Source organism: Entelurus aequoreus, linkage group LG25 (assembly GCF_033978785.1).
Source record: "Entelurus aequoreus isolate RoL-2023_Sb linkage group LG25, RoL_Eaeq_v1.1, whole genome shotgun sequence".
Taxonomy (NCBI): domain Eukaryota; kingdom Metazoa; phylum Chordata; class Actinopteri; order Syngnathiformes; family Syngnathidae; genus Entelurus; species Entelurus aequoreus.
Genome location: NC_084755.1, coordinates 20,208,158 through 20,234,802, shown reverse-complemented (window position 1 = coordinate 20,234,802; position 26,645 = coordinate 20,208,158). Strand labels below are relative to the sequence as shown.

Below are 26,645 nucleotides of genomic sequence, written 5' to 3'. Positions count from 1 at the left end.
GGTGAAGATTATGGGGTAAAATGTATTCACACCTGAATCCAATTGAGCACCTGTGGGGCATACTCAAGCAGAAGGGAGGTGAAAGACCGCAGGGAGTCTTTGATGTCATCATGGAGGAGTGGAAGAGGATTCTAGTGACAATTCTGGTGAATGTCATGCCCAAGATTATTAGGGCAGTGCTACATGACAATGGTGCTTACACTAAATAGTCACACTTTGGACACGTGAGGTGTACTCATTTGTGTTGCCAACTTTTTAGACAATAATGACAATGTTGACCTATTTTAGGTTCATAGTAAATCTATACTGCTTTACAAGCTGCACACTGACTACTCTTAATCAGTCTCTCTTGGAATTTGCGCTGTTGCCTACAAACCAATTCATGCAAATTCGACCAACCCCCACAAATGATGTGTGACCTCTCAACTTTGTCCAATGCTCGCACGTCTTGGCCAATCGTATTTGTTTCTGAGCGACGCTCAAGCGTTCACATCAACTGTCTAATCAAAACTAATGTTTGCTTTTTGCATAGACGAAGCAGGAAGAGCAACGTGTAACAATGTATCAACTTTTTATTGCTCAAACAGCACAATTGTCGTTCTCCCGCATAGCTCAGACTTACTGTACCTCTGGTTCCTGTCTTCAGCGCTAAGCTTTCTGGATAATGCAGTATATAAACATTTAGCGACTCACCAGTGCCATGGCTTCCTTGTTTACACATTATCATATATTTAGTCTACCTTTATTTTTTTCCAGGGTGAGGAAATATAGAACAGATTCTCACTTGCAATGCTGACCTAGCAAATAAATAAATAAATGATAAATGGGTTATACTTGTATAGCGCTTTTCTACCTTAAAGGTACTCAAAGCGCTTTGACAGTATTTCCACATTCACCCATTCACACACACATTCACACACTGATGGCGGGAGCTGCCATGCAAGGCGCTAACCAGCAGCCATCAGGAGCAAGGGTGAAGTGTCTTGCCCAAGGACACAACGGGCGTGACTAGGATGGTAGAAGGTGGGGATTAAACCCCAGTAACCAGCAACCTTCCGATTGCTGGCACAGCCACTCTACCAACTTCGCCACACCGTCCCAAAGAGGCAGCATTTACAGTTAGGTCCATAAATATTTGGACAATGACACCATTTTCAGTATTCCAGCTCTGTACAACACCACAATGTTTTTAAACTGAAACAATCAAGATGTGCTTTAAGTGCAGACTTTGAGCTTTAATTTGAGAGTATTTACATCCAAATCAGGTGAACGGTGTAGGAATTACAACACATTTTATATGTGCCTTCCACTTTTTAAGGGACCAAAAGTAATTGGACAATTGGGTACTCAGCTGTTCCATGGCCAGGTGTGTTATTCCCTTGTTTTTTCCCATTTATTTCATTTACAAAGAGCAGATAAAAGGCCTAGATGTAATTTCAAGTGTGGTATATTCATTTGGAATCTGGGGTGGTCATCTCTCAATATGAAGTCCAAAGAGCTGTCACTATCAGTGAAGCAAGCCATCATTAGGCTGAAAAATCAAAACAAAGCCATCAGAGAGATGGCAAAAACATGAGGTGTGGCCAAATCAACTGTTTGGTACATTCTTAGAAAGAGAGAACGCACTGGTGAGCTCAGCAACACCAAAAGACCTGGAAGACCACGGAAAACAAGTGTGGTGGATGACAGACAAATTATTTCCTTTGTCAAGAAAAACCCCTTCACAACAGTTGGCCAGATGAAGAAAACTCTCCAGGAGGTAGGTGTATCTGTGTCCAAGTCTACAATTAAGAGAATACTTCACCAGAGGAAATACAGAGGTTTCATCACAAGGTGTAAATCATTGGTGAGCCTCAAAAACAGGAAGGCCAGATTAGAGTTTGCAAAGAAACATGTAAAAGAGCCTGTGCAGTTCTGGAACAACATCTTATGGACAGATGAGACAAAGATCAACTTGTAACAGAATGATGGAAAGAGAAGAGTATGGAGAAGGGAAGGAACTGCTCAAGATCCAAAGCATACCACTTCATCAGTGAAGCATGGTGGTTGTAGTGTAATGGCGTGGGCATGCTTTGCTGCCAGTGGAACTGGATCTCTTATATTTATTGATGATGTGACAGCTGACAAAAGCAGCAGAATGAATTCTGAAGTGTTTCGGGCAATATTATCTGCTCATATTCAGCCAAATGCTTCAAAACTCATTGGACGGCGCTTCACAATGCAGATGGACAATGACCCGAAGCATACTGCGAGAGCAACCAAATAGTTTTTTTAAGGCAAAGAAGTGAAATGTTCTGCAACGGCCAAGTCAATCACCTGACCTGCTCCGATTGAGCATGCATTTCACTTGCTGAAGACAAAACTGAAGGGAAAATGCCCAAAGAACAAGCTGGAAGTGAAGACAGCTGCAGCAGAGGCCTGGTAGATCATCACCAGGGACCAAACCCAGCGTCTGGTGATGTCTATGGGTTCCACACTTTAGGCTGTCATTGACTGCAAAGGATTTGCAACAAAGTATTGAAAAGTGACAATTTGATTTATGATTATGTTAGTTTGTCCAATTACTTTTGGTCCCTTAAAAAGTGGAAGGCACATATAAAATGTGTTGTAATTCCTACACCGTTCACCTGATTTGGATGTAAATACTCTCAAATTAAAGCTCAAAGTCTGCACTTAAAGCACATATTGATTGTTTCATTTTAGAAACATTGTGGTGTTGTACAGAGCTGGAATACTGAAAATTGTGTCAATGTCCAAATATTTATGGACCTAACTGTACATGAAGAGATGTTGAAGTGTGATGATGATCTCTCATTTATCAGCAATAATTGCCACTATAAATTGCTCACAATAGTTGACCAATGTTTGTGCAGGGTTAAATGTGTTGGAAAATTAATTAATGTTTAAGATAGACATACTTTTCAAGCGTGAAACATAACCCAGAAAATTTTTGCAACTTGTGGACGACCAACTTTGGAAGTGTTTATTTTTTATAATTATCGTTATTAGTTATAATGAATTGAAACAGTACAGTAATTTGACAATGAGCTCTGAGTATGTGCTTTCACTGCCAATTTAATGTATACTTTTAAGTGTTTGTGATATGGTCGAAACTATTTAAAGTGCACTACGCATAATAAACGCAACGTTATTAATATTGCTACTTCGGATAATTTCAACAAACAATCCTCAAAACAGCCCACTACCTATAATATGGGCTTTTTAAACATAAGATCATTATCTTCCAAAACATTATTAGTTAATGAGGTCATTAGAGACAACAAACTTGACGTCGTTGGTCTCGCCGAGACCTGGCTCAAACCAGACGATTTTTTTGCGCTAAATGAGGCATCTCCTCCTAACTATACGAATGCACATGTTGCCCGTCCTCTTAAAAGGGGAGGGGGTTTCGCACTAATATACAATGAAAACTATAATTTTACACCTAACCTAAATAATAAATATAACTCGTTTGAGGTGCTCACTACGAGGTTTGTCACACCGCTACCTCTCGACCTGGCTGTTATCTACCGCCCCCCTGGGCCCTATTCGGACTTCATCAGTGAATTCTCAGAGTTTGTTGCTGATCTAGTGACGCATGCCGACAATATAATCATAATGGGGGACTTTAATATCCATATGAATACCCCATCGGACCCTCCGTGCGTGGCGCTCCAGACTATAATTGATAGCTGTGGTCTTACACAAATAATAAATGAACCCACGCATCGCAACGGTAATACGATAGATCTAGTGCTTGTCAAGGGTGTCACCACCTCTAAAGTCACGATACTCCCGTACACTAAAGTAATGTCCGATCATTACCTTATAAAATTCGAAGTTCTGACTTATTGTCAACAAGCTAATAATAATAATAATAACTACTATAGCAGCCGCAACATTAATGCTGCCACAACGACGACTCTTGCTGACCTACTGCCTTCGGTAATGGCACCATTCCCAAATTATGTGGGCTCTATTGATAACCTCACTAACAACTTTAACAACGCCCTACGCAACACCATTGATAGTGTAGCACCGCTAAAGCTAAAAAGGGCCCCTAAAAGGCGTACCCCATGGTTTACAGAAGAAACTAAAGCCCATAAATTATCATGTAGAAAGCTGGAACGCAAATGGCGTGTGACTAAACTTGAGGTTTTCCATCAAGCATGGAGTGATAGTTTAATAACTTATAAACGCATGCTTACCTCAGCTAAAGCTAAATATTACTCAAATCTCATCCACCTCAACAAAAATGATCCTAAATTTTTGTTTAGTACAGTAGCATCGCTAACCCAACAAGGGACTCCTCCCAGTAGCTCCACCCACTCAGCAGATGACTTTATGAATTTCTTGAATAAGAAAATTGAAGTCATTAGAAAAGAGATTAAAGACAATGCATCTCAGCTACAACTGGGTTCTATTAACACAAATACGACTGTGTATACGACGGACACGGCCCTCCAAAATAGTTTCTCTCTCTTTGATGAAATAACATTGGAGGAATTGTTAAAATGTGTAAATGGGACAAAACAAACAACATGTTTACTTGACCCAATTCCTGGGAAACTTATCAAGGAGCTTTTTGTATTATTAGGTCCATCAGTGTTAAATATTATAAACTTATCACTTTCCTCTGGCACTGTTCCCCTAGCATTCAAAAAAGCGGTTATTCATCCTCTACTCAAAAGACCTAATCTCGATCCTGACCTCATGGTAAACTACCGGCCGGTGTCCCACCTTCCATTTATCTCGAAAATCCTCGAAAAAATTGTCGCACAGCAGCTAAATGAACACTTAGCGTCTAACAATCTCTGTGAACCTTTTCAATCCGGTTTCAGGGCAAATCACTCTACGGAGACAGCCCTCGCAAAAATGACTAATGATCTATTGCTAACGATGGATTCTGATGCTTCATCTATGTTGCTGCTTCTTGATCTTAGCGCCGCTTTCGATACTGTTGATCATAATATTTTATTAGAGCGTATCAAAACGCGTATTGGGATGTCAGACTTAGCCTTGTCTTGGTTTAACTCTTATCTTACTGACAGGATGCAGTGTGTCTCCCACAACAATGTGACCTCGGACTATGTTAAGGTAACGTGCGGAGTTCCCCAGGGTTCGGTTCTTGGCCCTGCACTCTTTAGTATTTACATGCTGCCGCTAGGTGACATCATACGCAAATACGGTGTTAGCTTTCACTGTTATGCTGATGACACCCAACTCTACATGCCCCTAAAGCTGACCAACACGCCGGATTGTAGTCAGCTGGAGGCGTGTCTTAATGAAATTAAACAATGGATGTCCGCTAACTTTTTGCAACTCAACGCTAAGAAAACGGAAATGCTGATTATCGGTCCTGCTCAACACCGACATCTATTTAATAATACCACCTTAACATTTGACAACCAAACAAATAAACAAGGCGACTCGGTAAAGAATCTGGGTATTATCTTCGACCCAACTCTCTCGTTTGAGTCACACATTAAGAGTGTTACTAAAACGGCCTTCTTTCATCTCCGTAATATCGCTAAAATTCGTTCCATTTTGTCCACAAGCGATGCTGAGATCATTATCCATGCGTTCGTTACATCTCGTCTTGATTACTGTAACGTTTTATTTTCGGGCCTCCCTATGTCTAGCATTAAAAGATTACAGATGGTACAAAATGCGGCTGCTAGACTTTTGACAAAAACAAGAAAGTTTGATCATATTACGCCTATACTGGCTCACTTGCACTGGCTTCCTGTGCACCTAAGATGTGACTTTAAGGTTTTACTACTTACGTATAAAATACTACACGGTCAAGCTCCTGCCTATCTTGCCGATTGTATTGTACCATATGTCCCGGCAAGAAATCTGCGTTCAAAGAACTCCGGCTTATTAGTGATTCCCAGAGCCCAAAAAAAGTCTGCGGGCTATAGAGCGTTTTCTATTCGAGCTCCAATACTATGGAATGCACTCCCGGTAAAAGTTAGAGATGCTACCTCAGTAGAAGCATTTAAGTCTCATCTTAAAACTCATTTGTATACTCTAGCCTTTAAATAGACTCCCTTTTTAGACCAGTTGATCTGCCGTTTCTTTTCTTTTCTTTTCTACTCTGCTCCCAACCCGGGGTGGACCGCTAGCCTGTCCATCTGATGGGGACATCTCTACGCTGCTGACCCGTCTCCGCTCAGGATGGTTCCTGCTGGCCCCACTATGGACTGGACTTTCGCTGATGTGTTGGACTTTCACAATATTATGTCAGACCCACTCGACATCCATTGCTTTCGGTCTCCCCTAGAGGGGGGGGGTTACCCACATATGCGGTCCTCTCCAAGGTTTCTCATAGTCATTCACATTGACGTCCCACTGGGGTGAGTTTTCCTTGCCCGTATGTGGGCTCTGTACCGAGGATGTCGTTGTGGCTTGTACAGCCCTTTGAGACACTTGTGATTTAGGGCTGTATAAATAAACATTGATTGATTGATATAAAACATCAATAGAGTATTTAATTTTAAATGTATGTTGAAGCTTGCAAAATCCCAAAGGGGCTGCTTAATGTCTTCACTTATCCAAGTTGACCTTTCTATAGTAATATCCACTAAATGGTTGCTGAAATGGGAGTGGTGTAGTCGCTTTTGTGGGATACAGTTTCTGACTTCATCAAAATTGATCACAGCATCCTGTCTTGGTTCTTCTCTCTCAGGTGCCAGGGTCCCCCCCTCTCCAAGTGCGGTCCCTCATGGGCGGCTGGTCTAGCAGTGCTGTGCTGGGGCTGTACCGGGCGCTGCTCCGTGCAGGGCGTCACCTTCAGTACACAGACCGCAACTACTACCGCCGCGCTGTGGCCCGTGAGTTTCGCCGCTGCCAAACCCTGACTGCACCCGAAGACAAGGAAGCAGCTCTGAAGAGGGGCCAGTTCTTCCTCAGCAGCCGACTGGGTGGGCTTATGTAGGGGGTTTGGGGTAGGGGGTTGGCATCTGGAGGTGGGGTAAAGGTCATCTGCAAGTATCTCCCAGGTGGGTCTTCTAATACATATACCAGGGGTGTCCAAACTTTTTCCAGCGAAGGCCGCATAAATAAAAACTGAAGGATGTCGGGGTCGCTTTGATACATTTTGTGCATTAAAGATGCTAAAACCAAGATAATATAGGTAAATCAATATAGGCTAAACTAGCCTTGTGTTATTGATAATAAAGTATATTCTATGAAATTTTGCTATAAATTAAGCATTTTCAAACATAAAAATAGAAAGCAGCTCACCAGCCAATGATGTCAGCATAACCACACAAGCTAGTGATCACAGCGCTGCTATAAATAGTTTGTCTGCATTAGCGCTTATAATAACAATATCACTAATACTTGGTTAATATTCAAGTCACAAAATGTAAATGGAGTATTGTTAACGGTTTTTGGATATTTTTTATTGGGTTTCAGGAGCGGAATAAGTTGTAAACGGACTTCTATTTACGTTTACGAGTCATAATGCATTAAAAAAAATACATCCGTCATCTTGTATTTCATATTGATTTTGAACAAAGGCAGAATTGCACAAAAAGTGCAGTTCCCCTTTAAACTGATTGATATGCTAGCTTATCTGTATGCTATGTTGTAAATACTGAAGTTAGTGAAAAAGTCAATGCTGTGACTTCATCTGCAGGATGGCAGGAGTGAACGGAGACCGTAAAGGGAAGAAAGATGACAATGGCATCGGTACAGCCATCGACTTCATGCTTTCCAACGCGAAGCTTGTTCTGGGCGTCGGTGGAGCAGCCATGCTTGGCATCGCAACGCTGGCTGTCAAAAGAGTACGCAAGATCTGTCACAATTGCAAACCGGGTTGAGAAGTAACAATCTTTGTCATGCAGATGTACGACCGTGCCATCAGCGCTCCAACCAGTCCCACCAAGATGGAGCAGAAAGGAAAGCGAAGCTGGGAGGAGCCCGTCTGGGTGGGTTCTTCACCTCGGGTTCTGAACCATGACATGAAGGCCACTGTTAGCAGGTCACTCCAGTCCCTGCCCACCTCCTCAAATTCAATGGAATCAGGTGTGTACAACAAACTTCCGTTGACTTAAAATGAAAATGCTTGATGTTCTAACCATGTTGTTGCCGCATTTTTTGTTTTTGGTGACAGACATCCAATTGGGAGGAGTCTTGTTCTATGTTCACAGTGGGTTTTTGTGATTCAGTCACCCAGATAGCAGAATTAGCACATGTTAGTTTAGTGTATACCTTCCTTGAAACTTCACCCCTACAGATAAAATGTTTCATGTATTTTGTGTAGTTTGTAAAAAAAACTCCATTCTCTATTGCTCTTCAGACTGTCTGCGGAGGGCTATGAGTCGAGCTGCTGTCAAAGACAGTGGCCCCACTCAGTCCGACCTGCTGCGTGCTCGGATGCGTCTGTCCTTGCAGGAGCGCCTGTGGGAGTTCTACCAGAACAACGTAGACATTCCCACGGAGGAGCAGGCTCTGGCCCGTAGGGCGGCGCTGGACATCTGTGCTGAGCTGCGAGTGTTTCTCCACGCCAAACTGCCCGACATGCCTCTCAGAGAGATGTACCTAAGCGGCAGCCTCTACGATGATCTACAGGTAAGAGTAACCTTTTGAAACCCCAGTGTCCAAAACAGGCAATACACGTCTTCCTTATGGGATATGATTGTTCTGTTTGAAGGTTAGCAGCTGTAAATTTTGCTGGGGAGCTGTTACAAATTTTTTGTAATAAAAATACAATCTGGTTTTGATCGCAACGCATTTAGAATAGGATTTAAACAAAGTATACACATTTTCTTTTAAGACCTCTTCCTGCCCCATTGACTCCAATTAAAAGTGCTATTTTTTAACAGACTGTAGTCTTGTGGCCTGTATAAATGCCCCTTGTGTACCAGATGGTACCAGAATACCTGTGCATAATTGTCAGAGCTTTGATAAGCGGAAATAAGTCACACTTAGGCCTGGGCCTGATATTCGATAAGTCAAATAACCGGACGAACAATGAAAATGTAGTTGCTATGTTTTCCAGCCTCGATAATCGCCATATGTATGCATTGTAATTGTATGCATTACAGGAGCAATCACTCTTATGCATCAGTTTCAGCAGCTGCAGGACGACAAATAAACAGTACTAATGATAACCGCTGTAAAACTCCTGACGGTTAGTATTGCTGTATACAGGGAAATGGTATATGTTACGTCACATAAACCGCAGGTGAAAAAACTGATCGCGCAATTTCCATTTTTTTTTTTAAAAACATTCTAAAATGTTTACAGATTAAAATAGAAGAAGATAAACATATTCAAACACACAAATACAAATGATAGGGCTGTTATGAAGCCAGAACAAAAGTTTCCTCTGCCAAAAAGAATATTCGGTGGCTATTTATTTTAGTTATTTAAAAAATACAACTTGGTTAAAAGATATTTGTGTGCATATAATCACTTTTTGAGCACATTAAACAATACCACAATAATAATAACAGTGATCATTTTGGTCACAATAACTTTATTTAGCCATTTTATTACAGTAATTGTTTGGTGTTGTGTATTTTAGGGTCACTTTCCCTCCTTTATAGAGACAGAACCTATTTGAATGCTTTTGGTTGTGGTTTTTATTAAAATGCAACATTTTGCTTTCAGACAATAGTATATTTTATTTTTGTTATGTTTGTTTTATTTGACTTGGTATTTACAAGTTTACATTTCTTTTACAGTCTTAAAATAAACAAGAAATACAAGTTTTTTGGATTTGAAAGAGTATACTTGCATTATTATTATTGTTATTATTATTATTATTATTATTATGATGTACAGGGCCTCGAACTGTGACATGGAAACACATTGCATTGTGGGTCTTGCTGGCCCGAATCGCTTATTTACCAGACTGACTACAAGACTTAGTGCTTAAGTTTCGTTTTTTTTTCTTCAACAAGTTCAAAACATGACGCGAACGTGCGACATCAATAACTGCCACAATCGCTTCAGAAAAAAAATTATTTGATGAGGTTTTTCTCATTTCCAGCATGAAAGCAAAGCCATAAGAAGTCGTGTTAAAAATAAAGAGATGAAGAATAGCCTGGATAGCAGCTGTGTGACATAAAACATGACTTTTAACACGTTTGTGTGTTCACGGCTTTTTCAGACTGGTAAATTTGAATCAAAGCATGTTTTGTTCAGTTTCACACGGAGCATTTAGTAGGCTGTTAGCTTTAGCCAAGCTAGCTGCAGGCGAGTTTACAAACAAACGTACAGTATTTTGGAAACATAGCATGTTGCCTGTTTACTTTTTGTCTTGGGTAAGCACAAAAATTAATGAGTATTATTTTCGGAGAAGTAGCGCAGTGATCAAAGTATGTAAAAGTAACAATGGTTAATGGCTTGTTTTTTGGGGGAACCTGCCAATGAAACAAGGCAGGGAAAATTCTTTACCGATTTTAAAACTGACTGTACACAAAATATAGACGAGTTTGGCAGCACTTTTACTTGATTCAAATCTCTTGTCCATCGGATGTGCTCATGGCTCATTTGAGTCAATTTCACCATTTATTATTTCCAGGTAGCGTAGCGAGCCTTTGGAATAGGGTAAAATTTGTCTCGGTACAGTCCCTTGGGTTGTTTAATTTTGTATGATCCATTTTAATCCAGCTTGTTGCTTGCTTTCACATTGTAAACAAAGCCTTTGTCCAACAAGTATTGCTACCCGGCCTCCACGATTCATTGCAAAATAATGTGGCCTTTCGAGTCCTATTATCATTATCAGTGGTTAATTAGGTCTCGTTTATCGACAATAATTTGTAGGTCACTATATCGCCTAGCAAAATTTGTTATCGGCCCAGACCTAGTTAAAATGTCGTTTAAATGCTGGAATGCAATAAAAATGATATTATGCAGTTATATAAAACATGTCAGATAAATATAAAACACCTGTGTGAACTCAAACCAAGGCCTGCCTGTTTTCTCTCTCATTCTAGCTAAGTAGGCACTGTAAAATACTTTTTGTCTACTGTATCAAAATCAATGTTGTTATGATTATTGACCTATTCAACTCTGAGACTTATTTTTAGAAATATTGCATATTTTGCATTTTGTCATTATAAAAAAAGACAAAGGCCATAAAACAAACCATAAAAAGTATTAAAATCTTTATATCAATAGATAGTTCTGAAGACATTTATTGCTGACTTATGACATTTTTATGAGCAAGTCTCTTTTGGATTCTAAGAGTATGTGTGTATCACAATCTTAAGGTCGCACAAGGGTTTAACATTTTGTCCTTGTTTTCTTTCGGCTCTCTGGTTCAAACACAACTGGTCCATCGCCAAGGTGGTGATGGCAGACCATGCCCAGCTAATGGTGCCTCTAATTCTGGATAAAAACCTGTGGTCGTTCATACCGGGAGAGGACACCATCATGAACGTCCCAGGTTTCTGGCTAGTCCGCAGAGAGAATTTAGAATATTTCCCACGTAACAGCAGCTACTGGGACCGCTGCATGGTCGGAGGATACCTGTCTCCTAAGTCAGTCCTGGACGTGTTTGACAAGATGGTGGGTTCTATCAACTGGCCGGCTATAGGCAGCGTCCTGGACTACGTCATCCGTCCCGTGGTCCCTTCGGAGACGCTCACCCTGGAGGTTCAGTACGAGCACGACCGAAAGCTTTCCGTGGACTTTCTCCCGTTACTCGTAATGGAGGACGGAACCTCGCTGATAGCTAAACCGCATCGGCTGGCCGCCGAGCGCCACCAGAACCTGTGGCGGCAGAGCTTCCGCGTGGCCGAGACGGCACGGCTCAGAGCCTTGGATCAAGAAGACGGAGGCTACCGGTGCGCGTGTCTCAAGGTGGCTAAGGCGGTGTGCAAGCTCAACCCTGCCCTCAACCGGCTCAACGCCAGCCAGCTCACCAACACCATCTTGCTGCTGAGCGAGAAGCAAAGTGACTGGACCCACGAGGCGCTGGCGGACAACTTCCTTCAGCTGCTGAAGGAGCTGGTGGGTCATTTGGAGGCGGGCCAACTGCCCTGCGCCCTCAACCCAAAGGTTAACTTGTTCTGTGAGCTGACTGAACAGGAAGTGGACGAGCTGGGATACATGCTGTACTGTACCCTCTCAGACCCCGAATCACTTCTGAGGACTGCGGCCACGCATCTGCCGCATCCATCAACGTGTCCAGGAGATCTGATGGACTCTCGACGGTAAGCTAGTGTTGATCCAAATATTTTTTGAACCTCAGACGCAAGCAAAGCAAAAGGTGATAGTCGTGCACTCTTGCGTTGTCGATAAAGTGGTAGTTTGGTGCATCACCTGTAATCAAATCAACAACCATGTTACTCTTTTAAACCGCTCTGTCAGACACCCAGACATGTTTCGTGCATTTTATGGTAGCCATGGTTACGCTGTGTCAAGACCTAGAATGTAATGTTGATTGTCTGTACACAAAAGCCAATAAAATGCTAATAAATAAAAGCGCAACATTCCTCCGTGAGAGAAAATCTATCATGACTTGCGGACGGGTACAAAAGGTCTTGAATTCGGTGACAAGGCAGAGGCTTAAAATGTTGCCAAACACATGAGCTGACGTGTGTCAGGTGAAGCCAATCAGTGTCTAAGCGCGTCTGTCCTCCGATAAACTCTTCCTCCTCAAATAAGAACAAAATAATTTTATCACTACTTCGGTATTCCCTTGTGACGGGATGTGTGTGTACAGAGCTGCTCTTTGTTTCTCTCATGAAAAGGAGCTTTCTCTACTTCCACTGCAAATGTCTGATACACATTGACTCCATTCCTTGGTCTACATACAAAAGCATGCAACAAAGTTTGCACAAGTAAGGGAGGATATTTCCACATTGCGTTTGTCTTTTACGGAAGTGATGGTGTTTCTTGGTTATTTTGGCGTAGAAAAAAAAGCTTCTTAGTCCTGTAAAATCACTAATATGTTCCAGTCAAGGTTATTGTCAACGGGACTGGAGTGGCCCGCATTCTTCCTAGTGCAGTGCTTGTAAAGCTTTTTTCCACCAAGTACCACCTCAGAAAAAACTTGGCTCTGCAAGTACCAACATAATGACCAACATTAAAATACAGTAGAGTAATAGGCGTAAATATTCATTAAACACAAGGCAGAGGTTTTATTTAACATGGACATTTTAAATGTTTTGTCCACTGTAACATTATACACAGTTTCAACAGTAACATTTGAATCAAGTTGATTCTTTGGTGTACCACTAGATGGAGACTGCGTACCAAATTCTGAGAACCACTGTCTTAGTGCATCTGACCTAAAAATCTCCCAGTTCAAATCTGGAAGCTCGATACACAACGTGACAAAAAGTAACCGCAGCTACCAGACTTACAGAGCAAAATTTGGGTGGAAAGTTTTGTACTTGAATCTAGAATCTAGTTTTGATGCTGAATTTTGAAATAAAAATAACTGCACAATTTAATGTCCGGTTGAATACAACTATAATTCACTTTAGTAATTATTTTGAATAACTTCTTTAAATGTTTCCCTTTCATATATTTTGATATCTCAGCTAGTTTTTTTCCCTCAAATTTAAATCTTATTTTTTATTCAGTAGAGTTTTTAATTTAGGTTCATTTTTTTTCTCCAGCTTCAGACTTATGGCCCGAATTTCACCATCCACGCTAAATTCGGGCCATAAATCTGAATCTGAAAAATAAAAGATTTGAACCTGGGGGGAAAAAACAGTTAACTAAACAATACAATTAGAATCTGAAAATAAGGCAATATCAAGGTGAAAATTGTATTTAAAAAAAAAAATTAAATTACATTTCCAGAATAAATCATAATTACATTGAACCTGAAAAAAAAACTGTGCACCACTTTATTCTGAATACTGAATCATTTTTCGAAATTCTATGTCAAATTTGTATTTTTCAATTTTTCAGAGCACAAACCCTTTGGCCCTAACTTAGCTCCATACTTACTGGGGGTTATTGTTGCGATTGTCTCTAAAATAATTGTCGAAAGTCTCTGCTTTGTTTTCACGTGTCCCTTTTCGTGCACACTTGTGTCGGGAGGTCAATTCCATTGCACGTGCGGTTAAAAATGTTGTCAGGTCGGTAAATATTTTAGTATTTGTACATTTGCAACCACAAGAAATACTGGCAATCAAGTAAGGTGTGCATCATTAAGTGCGCTCTTACGGAGTTTCTGTTCTAATAAATCTTTGTGTGCATGTAACGTCTTCCTTTGCAGACCTACTTATGCTCCAAAAGACTGAGGAGGAGTCATTGTGCCACATTTGTTCTGTTCAAGCTAAACCTAAAAGTAGATCACTACCTCTAACGTGCGGGTTTGTACACATTAGCCATATGCTGTCTTGCATGCTGTGCTTATGTTATGTCCCTCTCGAGCTTTATTTTATTTTAATTTCCAGCACAGCTCTGAATTGGAGCAGTGCAGCACTTTGGAAATGTAAATAAATGCAACAAGTGACTTTATTTGGTCTTGATTTTTTGGGGGGTGGAAAAGTACATTTCAGCTGATTGTAAGTGATCATTCACACACACAGGGGATGTAGACTTTATTTAGAACAAGGAGGTTATTCTATGAAAGTATAAAACGCAAAAAGTCAGGTTAGGAAAATAAACTTTTTTACAGGTCTGACTGCTTTATGCATTTGTTGCACCTCAAACGGTTCCCTAGCTCGTCACGGAACACTGAAATAACTAGTTTTGCATGTAAACGAAAAGCTAAAAAGTCATAACTATGAGAAAGTTGAAATTATTAGATAAAAAGTCATAATTATAAGATGAAAAGTCAAAACAATGAGAAATTAGAAAGTCAGAACTAAAGTTAAAGTTAAAAAGTACCAATGATTGTCACACACACAAGGTGTGGCGAAATTATTCTCTGCATTTGACTCATCACCCTTGATCACCCCCTGGGAGGTGAGGGGAGTAATGAGCAGCAGCGGTGGCCGCGCCCGGGAATCATTTTTGGTGATTTAATCCCCAATTCCAACCCTTGATGCTGAGTGTCAAGCAGGGAGGTAATGGGTCCCATTTTTATAGTCTTTGGTATGACTCGGTCGGGGTTTGAACTCACAACCTACCGATCTCAAGGCGGACACTAACCACTAGGCCACTGGGTACGAGTCAAAATTGTGTAAGTCATAATTACGAAATAGAAATTAGATCATCGAAATACTAAGAAAAAGTTGAAATTACAAGAAAGTCAAATACAAGACAGTCAAATACAAGATAAGTTGAAATTGCGTGGAAAAAATGTAGAAATTACGGGGGGGAAAAAGGCACAAATACAAGGAATTGAAATTATGACATCACTAAATTAGATACAAATTTGAAATGACGAGATTAAAAAATCTGAATTACTAGATTAATTCAAAATTGTTAGATGAATCAATACGAGGTAAGGATGAAAAGTTGAAATCATGAAATAGTCAGATTTTTTTTTTAAAAAGTCAGTCGCAAGATAAAATGTCAAAATCATGAGAAGTCATAAATCAAAATTATGAGATAAAAAGTAACTTACGAGAAGAACAAATAAGAAAAAGTTAAAATGAGAAATCAGTTATGATGGTACACTACAAAATGATGAGATAAAACTTCATATTTGAGATAGAAAGTCAAAATTACAAAAAAAACACAATTATGAGAAGAATGTTGTCAAGAAGCGATTAAAAACCTTTTAAAAAAAAAAAAAATTTCAGTATACATTTTTGAAGAGATTTTTCTTGACGGCTGCAAACCAGAACAGCACTTTTATTTAGCGGTACTACTTGGCTCGTGCAAATCCCACACGGTCAGCACTCCTGTCAAAGACGGTGTAATACTTCCTGATGAAGACGTCTCCCAGGATCCACAGAGGTCCTGCAGGGGGCGGAATGTCCATGGCCATGAAGCCTGACAGGCAGATTGAAGTTCCCATCTGGGACTCCTGCAGCAAATTGACAAAACAAGATAGGTGACAGAGTTCTTAATTGCCAACACTGAATTTAGATCACTCCCCAAATGATACCTTCATGACATAATCCTCTCCAGTCAGGTTGAACATCTTCCCTCCTATGTTGAAGGAGATGACGGGGAGGGTGTCGATCTTCTTGCAGTCAATCCAGTACTAAAAATGGCGAAAGAAAAACGACATCTGAGCGTTAAAAAAAAGGACAATGTGGCCAAGTGGAAGAAGCAAACCTCTCCCATGAGTAAAGGCAGAGCTCCGATGGCTTTCTGCAGTGCTCGGATTTCCTCCACGGGGCCGACGATCAGGGAAGTCCCTGTGTCCACGATGGCCTGGCAGCCCGTCTTGCAGACTGTCAGCTGGGGGCCCACGTCCACTCTGGGAGCAAACAAGAGTTTTATGAAAAAAGGTCCTTTCGGAGGAATGAAAGCACTCACTCGTTCATCTCAATCTGCCAGTAGGCCTTGCGTGTGACGTTGACGTAGTGCAGATCTCCGGTGTAGTACTGCGGGTCGCTCCCACCCAACATCAGCTCTCCTCCCACAGCCGCTGCGGGGTCTCTGAGGGCCGGACACGGGCGTTACGCAGGGGGTTTTACACACCTTTGTCGAGAGGAACCTGCCACACCTGCTTATGTAGAAAGAGAAGACGTTCTGCGGCAGCAGCTTGGCTGCCATGGCCGTGTCAAACACAGGCGTGACGTTGGCGACCGATATGGACGGGTAGGCCATGCCCAGTACCCCGTCGAAGCGGGCCACGGCGAATGTAATACCGGGCTGCTTCACCGCTTCCCCAAACTGCTGGCCGGGCACGGGCAAACCTGCTATCTGAAGGTGCAGGGGGAGGAGTCCTGGTGACCAAGTAGTCGATGTAGTCCAACAAAAAGGAGCTAAAACTCACAGTGACCGTGTCTCCGCTGATGAAGCCCGACAGGCTGCCTCTGCCGTAGCGGATGGAGAAGTCGGTACCATTCTGAACATATGTGCTTGACTTCTTGGAGTTGTAGCGGTGATGGATCCCTGCTCACAGACAGGCATATTCACATCAACTGTTTGGGTCCACATTTACAGAAAGCCAAGGACCTTCACTATTATTTTTATTTTGTGTAGTCTGGAGAACCAGCGTCCTCTACAGTAGACATTGAATTTTGGTCTATTTAATTTTGTCAGAGTTACAGGAGCGCTCTGCTGTGTTTAAGGACCAAAGATCATTTCCATGACAGCACTCTAGTGTTTTTAGGAATCTGCCGCAAAAATGGGAGTCTATTATTTTTTAACTGAACTCACGGGAAACCAATTGAATAGCCCAAATGATGAAAAAGAGAGGACTTAAAATGGAACCTTGAGGAACACCACTAGTATAACTAAACCATTTGAACAAATGACTACTGACTGCATCTGAAGTAAACAAGCTACAGCAACACAGTTAGGCAAGGCAAGGCAAGGCAACTTTATTTGTATAGCGCTTTTCATACACAAGGCAGACTCAAAGTGCTTCACAGACAACAAAGTGAAATGAAAGAAAATAAAAGCAAAATTAAAATGCAGACAATAAAAATAAAAACAGTGCAGACGTTAAAAGTTAAAAGATTAAAAGATTTAGCTGAAAGCTAAGGTGAACATAAAAGTCTTCAGTCTAGTTTTAAAAGTAGTGAGAGTTGGGGAGAGTCTGACATCTTCAGGAAGTTTATTCCAGCTATGTGTTGCGTAGTGACTGAATGATGCTCTCCCTTGATTTGAGTTTACTCTTGGAACCGCTAACAGATTGGTCTCAGAAGATCTTAGTGATCTAGAGGGCGTATATAGTGGGAGCATATCAGTGATATACTTGGGCCCTAGACCATGTAGTGATTTATATGTGAGCAGGAGGATTTTGAAATCTATTCTCTGATGTACAGGGAGCCAATGTAAGGATTTAAGAATTGGTGTAATGTGCTCACATTTTTTGGTCTTTGTTAGAACTCTAGCAGCAGCGTTCTGAACAAGCTGTAGCTGCCTGACAGTTTTTTTGGGAAGACCTGCAAGGAGACCATTACAATAGTCTAGCCTACTGGTAATAAAGGCATGTACAAGTTTTTCTAAGTCTTGAGCTGACATGAGCCCTCTAAGTCTTTTTACATTTTTGAGGTGATAGTAGGCCGATTTTGTTACTGATTTGATGTGACTGTCGAAATGTAAATCAGAATCTAAAATAACCCCAAGATTTCTGGCTTTATTTGAGGTTTTCAGGGACAGTGATTGAAGGTGTTGGATGACTTTAAACCTTTCTTTTTTAGCACCAAAAACAATTCTCTCAGTTTTATCTTCATTTAGTTGTAGGAAATTTTGGCACATCCAGTGTTTGACTTGCTCAATGCACTGGCACAGAAGATCTATGGGGCGATAGTCATTTGGTGATAGCGCTACATAGATTTGGGTGTCATCGGCATAGCAATGATGGTCAATGTTATTATTTTGCATGATTTGTCCTAGTGGGAGCATATAGATGTTAAATAAAGTCGGCCCCAAGATTGAACCTTGGGGGACTCCACACATTACGTTGGTTGGTTCTGATACAAAGTCACCAATGGAAACAAAATAGTTCCTATCTTGTAGATATGACTTGAACCAGCTTAAAACTGTGCCTGAGATCCCCACCCAGTTTTCCAACCTGTCCAAAAGTATTGAGTGGTCGACAGTGTCAAATGCAGCACTGAGGTCCAAAAGCATTACATAAATCACATTACAATAAAATATTGTAACTGCAAAAAAGGAGAGGACTTCAAGGGGTGCTTTGAGGAACGTCTCAGTTACTGAATCACAATCTTGGACCCCAGTGTTTTATGTTTCCAAGCCAGGTTAAAATGGCAATACAAGGACCTGCCAATGTGTTTACAGTGGTCTAAGTTCCTGTATACAATAGGAGCCCTCTCCTGTTTTTAGGAATTTGCTGCAAAAATATTGGTCTCCCAAATTTTGAACTGAACTCGGGGGCCAGTATGGTGTCATTCCTGTGCCGGATTTATCCATGTGCCGCCAGTTGAATAGACCTGTGTTGCAAGGAACAACTGTAGGCAACTATACTCCATGTCAGGGGCGTAGCACCAAATTCTCGGCCCGTGTCCCACCCTCAACCCAACGTTGTCGCCCCATAAACACACACTTACTTACATGTAGTAAAGTAATTATTGAATGGATTTAGTGGAAACCTTATTTTTTAAAACACATATACAAACCTTAATTAGGGTTTGGACTTTTTAAAGAATGGATTACATATCAAAATAAACTTTTTCAAAAAATATGTTTTAATAAAAAAGTGCTTAAATATAAACTTCAATCTAAATGGTAAATGGGTTATAATTGTATAGCGCTTTTCTACCTTCAAGGTACTCAAAGCGCTTTGACACTATTTCCACATTCACCCATTCACACACCCATTCACACACTGATGGCGGGAGCTGCCATGCAAGGCCCTAACCACGACCCATCAGGAGCAGGGGTGAAGTGTCTTGCTCAAGGACACAACGGACGTGACGAGGTTGGTAGAAGGTGGGGATTGAACCAGGAACCCTCAAGTTGCTGGCACGGCCACTCTCCCAATTTCACCATTCCGTCCCCAATTGAATTTAAATAATCATGCAACCCTTAGAGGGGAACAGCAGCACGTTATGCGTGTTAGTACAACTACAGTACATACACTGTCTGGCTAGCTGTGTACAGACAAAACATGAAATGTGGGCTAATACTTTACAGATACTGTAATATGATTGTTCATGTTTTCAGTCAGTACAAACTGGTGTCCCATTGCATTGTGTTGTGCATTACAAACTCAAATGCGTATAGTGTTGTTGTATAAGATAGCATATCTCTTTCCAAAGCTAGCTTTTACGGCTAATACCATAGCGTGCCAATGTGTTAGTACGCTAGAAAAAGAGTTCCTCAGTGTTTGCTCTTACAATAACTTGGTTATTATACAGGTTACGGAACGTAAATGAAGTATTGGTGTCGGTTTTTGAATGCATTTTTAAAGTGATTTAGAGGTAGAATTGATTGATCCCATTAGCTGCATTGCTAACGACCTAGACCGAGCCGATTTTTACAAGTTATAATGTAAAAAAAAAACAAAAAAAAACTCACCTCGTCTTGTCTCTCATAATGATTGTGAATGATAGGCAAAATCCCCAAGTTCCCCTTTAAACATGATTATAAATCTGTCAAGTTTTCCAATAAGATTATTGCATTTACACCCTCTCCCAGTCTGCTTGTTTTCAGCGGTTTAAAGAATACTGTCATTATTATACCATCCGAAGTACAGGTGGATGTGGCTCACACTGTAACGACATGAAAAGTGGGTCAGGGTACTCACAGCAGGCGACATCAAAGAAGGAGCAGTGAATGGAGGGCACCCAGAGGTTGGAGGAGCCAGTGTCAAACAGCACTGTGAAGTCCTGAGGCGGGGAACCAATACTGATGGTACCAAAGTACTGGGCCTTAAGACACAACACAACAATGTATTTGTGATTATTATAGTTTTACTTATTTGCAGGTGGGGGACCTTTTGAGGTTCCAGGTACAATAGTTCCTAAAACCTAAGAGTGTTATGAGATAGGAGCCGTCTTTCTGCTAATTGTTGTGCTTTAAGTTGCTTGGTTTTTACAAACGTGTAGGAAGAACGTGAGTGTAAAGGACAGTGCGGAGAAAAAAATGGATGACATTCATTTAATTAAAGAACAAAATCATCAAACATGACAGTGTGTGTCGCTATCTTGGAGAAGCAATTTGAACATATCCCTGTAAAATTCAACAAAAAAAACAAGTTCAACCTTAAAGTTAACTTGTAGGTTTCTTCTCTCTTCTGTCCGCCATTTTACTCCCCACCCTGCTTCTTCCTCTTTGTTATTTTTGGCGGACGGCTCCATGCGCATATAACAGTAGCTCTGACAGCCTTGAATTGACTCAGCAGCGCCACATGTCGCTGTAGAGTGCAAATTGCAGGTGCAAGTGTGTGAATGGCGCCAGGGTGAATATTACTGCCAACAGTTTTAACTTGAGGAAACTTGTTTTTATACTTACGAATCTTTTTTTTTGATTGAAGGAAATTGTTTTTACACTCGTGAATCATTTTTTTAACCTCTTAAGGCCCAAGCTGTTTGTTTACATGCTTTTTTATTTCTCTTTGCTATTTGGGCTTATTGGACCCTAATTAGAATAAAAACTAAGAATCATCTTTTGATATGATGTACTTAGTTCATAAGTACACAAACGTGTACTTCATGTTTAGTGACATGCTAATTCTTATTTTTACGCTTTTTTCCCCAAATTCCATTGTATGTTATACTCTTCTGACATCATCAAATGGCAGTATAAGTGTCCACATAAGCGGCCATAAGACCCAAATTCAGTAGTGTACACAATTTTGGAAATAAGAGCTAAAAGGTGCTGTCCACGCATGTGGCCACTAAGCCTTTAGAGGTTTTTAAAGAAAATATTTTTTTTAACTTACGAATGTTTTTAATTTTAAAAAAAATATGGATGGATGCATGGTTTTACACTTGCCAATCATTTATTGAAAAATAGTTTTATATCTGCAAGTTGTTTAATTAAAATGTTTTTATGCTTTTTATTCTTTCAATTCAATAATTTGTTTTAACTTGCAAATGGTTTTGTAGTTGAAGAAAATAGTTTTTATACTTGCAAATCGTTTTTGTAATTGAAAAAAAAAAGTTTTTATATTTCCAAATAATTTTTTGATTAAAAAAAAAGGTTTTTATACTTGCTAATCATTTTACTTGAATTTTTTAAATTTGCAAATGGTTTATTAATTTAAAAAATAGTTTTTATACTTGCGAATTGTTTTTTTAATAGAAAATTGTGTTTTACTTACAAGTCAATTTTTTAATTGAAAAAAATTGTTTTTTTACTTGCAATTTTTTTTTAATTGAAAAAAAGTTTTTATACTTGTAAATTGTTTTTTTCTTACTTGTGAATCATTTTTTTATTGAAATTTAAATGTTTTTATACTTGCAAATAATTTTTTATTGAAGATTTTTTTTACTGACAAATTATTTTTTAATTGAAAATGTTTTTATACTTGCAAATAATTTTTTTAATAGATTTTTTTTTTACTCGCGGATGGTTTTTAATTGAAAAAATTGTTTTTATACTTTCGAATAGTTTTATAATTGAAGAAAATTGTGTTTAACTTACAAGTCAATTTTTTAATTGAAAAAAAAGTAGTTTTTTTACTTGCAAATTTTTTTTATTGAAAAAAAAAAAGTTTTTATACTTATCCATCCATCCATTTCTACCACTTGTCCCTTTCGGGTTCACGGGGGGTGCTGTAGCCCAGTGTTTTTCAACCACTGTGCCGCGGCACACTTGTGTGCCGTGAGATACAGCCTGGTGTGCCGTGGAAGATTATCTAATTTCACCTATTTGGGTTATAAATATTTTTTGCAAACCAGTAATTATTGTCTGCAAATGATGTGTTGTTGTTGAGCGTCGGGGCTGTCTAGAGCTCGGCAGAGTAACCGTGTAATACTCTTCCATATCAGTAGGTGGCAGCCGGTAGCTAATTGCTTTGTAGATGTGGGAAACAGCGGGGTGCAAGTAAAAAATGTGTCTTATGCTTAAACCAAAAATAAACAAAAGGTGAGTGTCCCTAAGAAAAGGCATTGAAGCTTAGGGAAGGTTATGCAGAACAAAACTAAAACTGAACTGGCTACAAAGTAAACAAAAACAGAATGCTGGACGACAGCAAAGACTTACTGTGGAGCAAAGACGGCGTCCACAATGTACATCCGAACATGACATGACAATCAACAATGTCCCCACAAAGAAGGATAAAAACTGAAATATTTTCGATTGCTAAAACTAAGTAGATGCGGGAAATATCGCTCAAAGGAAGACATGAAACTGCTACAGGAAAATACCAAAAAAAGAGAAAAAGCCACCAAAATAGGAGCGCAAGACAAGAAGTAAAACACTACACTCAGGAAAACAGCAAAAAACTCAAAATAAGTCCTGGCGTGATGTGATAGGTCGTGACAGTACACCTACTTTGAGACAATAACTAAATTGATGCATGCTTGGTTATGGTTTAAAGTCATATCCAACAATTGCGGCAATGTCTTTTTACTGTCAACTGAGTTTCGTTTTTTTAATGATTTCTGCTCGTGGTGTGCCTCCGGATTTTTTCACAGCAAAAAATGTGCCTTGGCTCAAAAAAGGTTGAAAAACACTGCTGTAGCCTATCTCAGCTGCATTCGGGCGGAAGCAGGGTTACACCCTGGACAAGTCCCCACCTCATCACAAGGCCAACACAGATAGACAGACAACATCACACTCACATTCACACACTAGGACTCATTTAGTGTTGTCAATCTACCTATCCCCAAGTGCATGTTTTTGGAGGTGGGAAGAAGCCGGAATACCCGGAGGGAACTTGTGAATCGTTTTTTTGATTTAGGAAAATTGTTTTTTTTTTTTTACTTGTGAATAATTTTTTTATTGAAATGTAAATGTTTTTTATACTTGCGAATAATTTTTTATTGAAGATTTTTTAATTTAATTTAACTGTTTTACTAGCAAATCGTTTATTAATTGAAATAATTGTTTTTATACTTGCAAATTGCTTTTTTGATTGAAGAAAGTTGTGTTTTACCTAGAAGTACATTTCTTAATGGAAAAAAATTGTTTTTTTACTGGCAAATTTTTTCTGGAGAAAAAAAAGTTTTTATACTTTTGAAAAATTGTTTTTTTTACTTGTGAATAATTTTTTCATTGAAATTTAAAGGCCTACTGAAATGATTTTTTTTAATTTAAACGGGGATAGCAGATCCATTCTATGTGTCATACTTGATCATTTCACGATATTGCCATATTTTTGCTGAAAGGATTTAGTAGAGAACAACGACGATAAAGTTCGCAACTTTTGGTCGCTGATAAAAAAAAAGCCTTGCCCCTACCGGAAGTAGCGTGACGTCACAAGCTGGAGTGCTGCTCACATTTCCCTATTGTTTACACCAGCAGCGAGAGAGATTCGGACCGAGAAAGCGACGATTGCCCCATTAATTTGAGCGAGGATGAAAGATTTGTGGATGAGGAAAGTGAGCGTGAAGGACTAGAATGCAGTGCAGGACGTATCTTTTTTCGCTCTGACAGTAACTTAGGTACAAGGGTTCATTGGATTCCACACTTTCTCCTTTTTCTATTGTGGATCACGGATTTGTATTTTAAACCACCTCGGATACTATATCCTCTTGAAAATGAGAGTCGAGAACGCGAAATGGACATTCACAGTGACTTTTATCTCCACGACAATACATCGGCAAAACACTTTAGCTACGGAGCTAACGTGATAGCATCGGGCTCAAATGCAGATATAAACAAAAGAAATAAACCCCTGACTGGAAGGATAGACAGAACATCAACAATACTATTAAACCCTGGACATGTAAATACACGGTTAATGCTTTCCAGCTTGGTGAAGATTAACAATGCTGTTGCTAACGACACCATTGAAGCTAACTTAGCAATGGGACCTCACAGAGCTATGATAAAAACATTAGCGCTCCACCTACGCCAGCCAGCCCTCATCTGCTCATCAACACCTGTGCTCACCTGCGTTCCAGCGATCGACGGAAGGGCGAAGGACTTCACCCTATCATCCGTGCGGTCGGCGGCTAGCGTCGGCTAGCGGTCTGCTATCCAAGTAAGTCCTCCTGGTTGTGTTGCTACAGCCAGCCGCTAATACACCGATCCCACCTACAACTTTCTTCTTTGCAGTCTTCATTGTTCATTAAACAAATTGCAAAAGATTCACCAACACAGATGTCCAGAATACTGTGGAATTTTGAGATGAAAACAGAGCTTTTTTGTATTGGATTCAAAGGTGTACCAAAACTTCCGTTTATCTAGTGACGTCACTCGCATACGTCATCATACAAAGACGTTTTCAACCGGAAGTTTAGCGGGAAATTTAAAATTGCACTTTATAAGTTAACCCGGCCGTATTGGCATGTGTTGCAATGTTAAGATTTCATCATTGATTAATAGACTATCAGACTGCGTGGTCGGTAGTAGTGGGTTTCAGTAGGCCTTTAAACACTTGTATACTTATGAACCATTTTTTATTGAAGATTTTGTTTTTACTTCCAAATGTTTTTTTAATTTAAAATATGTTTTTTTTCTTTGCCAATGATTTTTTTAATTTGGAAAAAAAATTATATACTGGCAAATAAATATTTGATTGAAGAAAATTGTTTTGACTTGCAAATGTTTTTTTAATTGAATAAATAATTTTTTGTACTTGTAAATAGTTTTTTACTTGCAGAAAATTGTTTTTTTTACTACCAATAGCAGATCTTTTTATGCTCTAATATCCATACTCAAATAAAAAAAATATCGATGCTTTTGATACGGGATTAATATGTATGGCAATTATCTGCAGATGACTACCATTATCGCATGGAACACTTACATCCATGAAGTTAGTCAGTCTCTCCACGGGTAGTTGTGGCGAGGGGGCGTTGTCAGGAGCTCCGCTCGTCTTCGCCAAGGTCCGAATTTGATCCAGAGACATCCCATTATCGCTAATGAGGCGACGGAGTGTCCTCATCTTCTTAAGGGGAACCCTAAAATAATAATAATAATAGTTACTATTTATTTGCTTAATACAGTCAAAATAAGTAATTAGTTAGCCAGCGAACCACAATGCAACACGTGAGTATAATTACTATATTAAAATAAAGGCACATTCCTAAATACATTAAATTAATTAAAAAGACAATGTGTTTACCTTTTAATGGCGATACTGGGCGCTACAAGCAGTACCAGAACTATAAAGAAAGTCCCCAGTCGTGTCATTTTTTGTCCTTGAAGAGAAAACACCGCTTTTGTCTTTTCTGGTGCAAACTGTCGGCCGACAAGAAACCGTATACTGTTTGAACTGACGCATGTGTCGAAAAGCTTTTCGGCATTGTCCGGGTTCACTCGGTAATCTTCGACTAGAGGCCGCTATTGGCGGGAAGTAAAATGGCGGCTGTTCTTGTTGGCCGAGGCAAATGTCAATCATGCAATCTTACGCAGACAAACATGACTGGTCACGAGTGCCAGATAATGTGACTTTGGCAGTGATAAGGCACGCGCGGAAATACTTCTGAAAACAAGGCTGACAAAATATTGACTTAAAATACGATCCATATACGTTATATATACTGGGCGTTTAAGCCACGGACTGTTGTCTGCTTTGTTGTTTTTGGCATTATACATTTGGACTTCCTGGATTACCACTACACTCCCATGATGCATTTGGACTTCATGGAATCCATAAACACTACACTTCCCATGATGCAAGTCGAAAGTGTGCTCCTTCATTATATCCGTGGTACCTAGTAATGCATTGCTGAAATATTTTCGAAGCCTCAAAACAAATAAATATACATTAACGCTATTTTCTATTCTATGATTGATTAAACCTTTAAAAAAAGAAAAAAAAATATTCCATCGAAGATTTTTCACAAATTTAAATATCAAATACATGGTAATATATTTATATTAATTATGTCAGCATTTAAGATAGCTATAGTGTGCTAGTTACTGAAGTATTATTTGTATGAATAATACACTGAGTAGTTATGACTGGAACATGTTTTATTTCAGCCCGGTTATTTACAATAGCCGGCATAACAGTAGTGGTGTTACCTAGATAGAGGTCTGTCGTGCACCCTACGTAATATCCCTTC

At 39.7% G+C, this 26,645-nt stretch overlaps 3 protein-coding genes across 4 annotated transcripts; 2 read left to right on the top strand and 1 right to left on the bottom strand.

Moving 5' to 3' along the window:
- Positions 1-6,695: 6,695 nt before the first annotated feature.
- LOC133642967 (mitochondrial dynamics protein MID51-like) lies at positions 6,696-12,447 on the top strand. Of its 2 annotated transcripts, none has more exons than XM_062037391.1 (5): positions 6,696-6,836; positions 7,646-7,793; positions 7,854-8,034; positions 8,309-8,580; positions 11,308-12,447. In XM_062037391.1, the coding sequence occupies exons 2-5, from the start codon at positions 7,647-7,649 to the stop codon at positions 12,178-12,180; spliced, it is 1,473 nt and encodes a 490-aa protein (XP_061893375.1). In that variant the 5' UTR covers positions 6,696-6,836; position 7,646; the 3' UTR covers positions 12,181-12,447. The 2 variants fall into 2 exon arrangements, with proteins under 2 accessions (XP_061893375.1, XP_061893374.1); XM_062037390.1 differs by lacking the exon at positions 6,696-6,836 and adding an exon at positions 6,877-7,004.
- On the top strand, positions 6,728-6,940 carry LOC133642978 (mitochondrial ribosome and complex I assembly factor AltMIEF1-like). The gene has a single exon (XM_062037401.1). The coding sequence runs from the start codon at positions 6,728-6,730 to the stop codon at positions 6,938-6,940; it is 213 nt and encodes a 70-aa protein (XP_061893385.1).
- Positions 12,448-15,095: 2,648 nt separating the features above from the next.
- Positions 15,096-26,163, bottom strand: LOC133642972 (cathepsin D-like). Its single transcript, XM_062037395.1, has 9 exons — positions 25,700-26,163; positions 25,382-25,535; positions 20,267-20,390; positions 16,823-16,941; positions 16,550-16,749; positions 16,360-16,482; positions 16,156-16,300; positions 15,983-16,081; positions 15,096-15,901 (listed from the first exon to the last, which is right to left on the bottom strand). Exons 1-9 carry the CDS (start codon positions 25,765-25,767, stop codon positions 15,740-15,742), a joined length of 1,194 nt encoding a protein of 397 aa, XP_061893379.1. The 5' UTR covers positions 25,768-26,163; the 3' UTR covers positions 15,096-15,739.
- Positions 26,164-26,645: the final 482 nt, after the last annotated feature.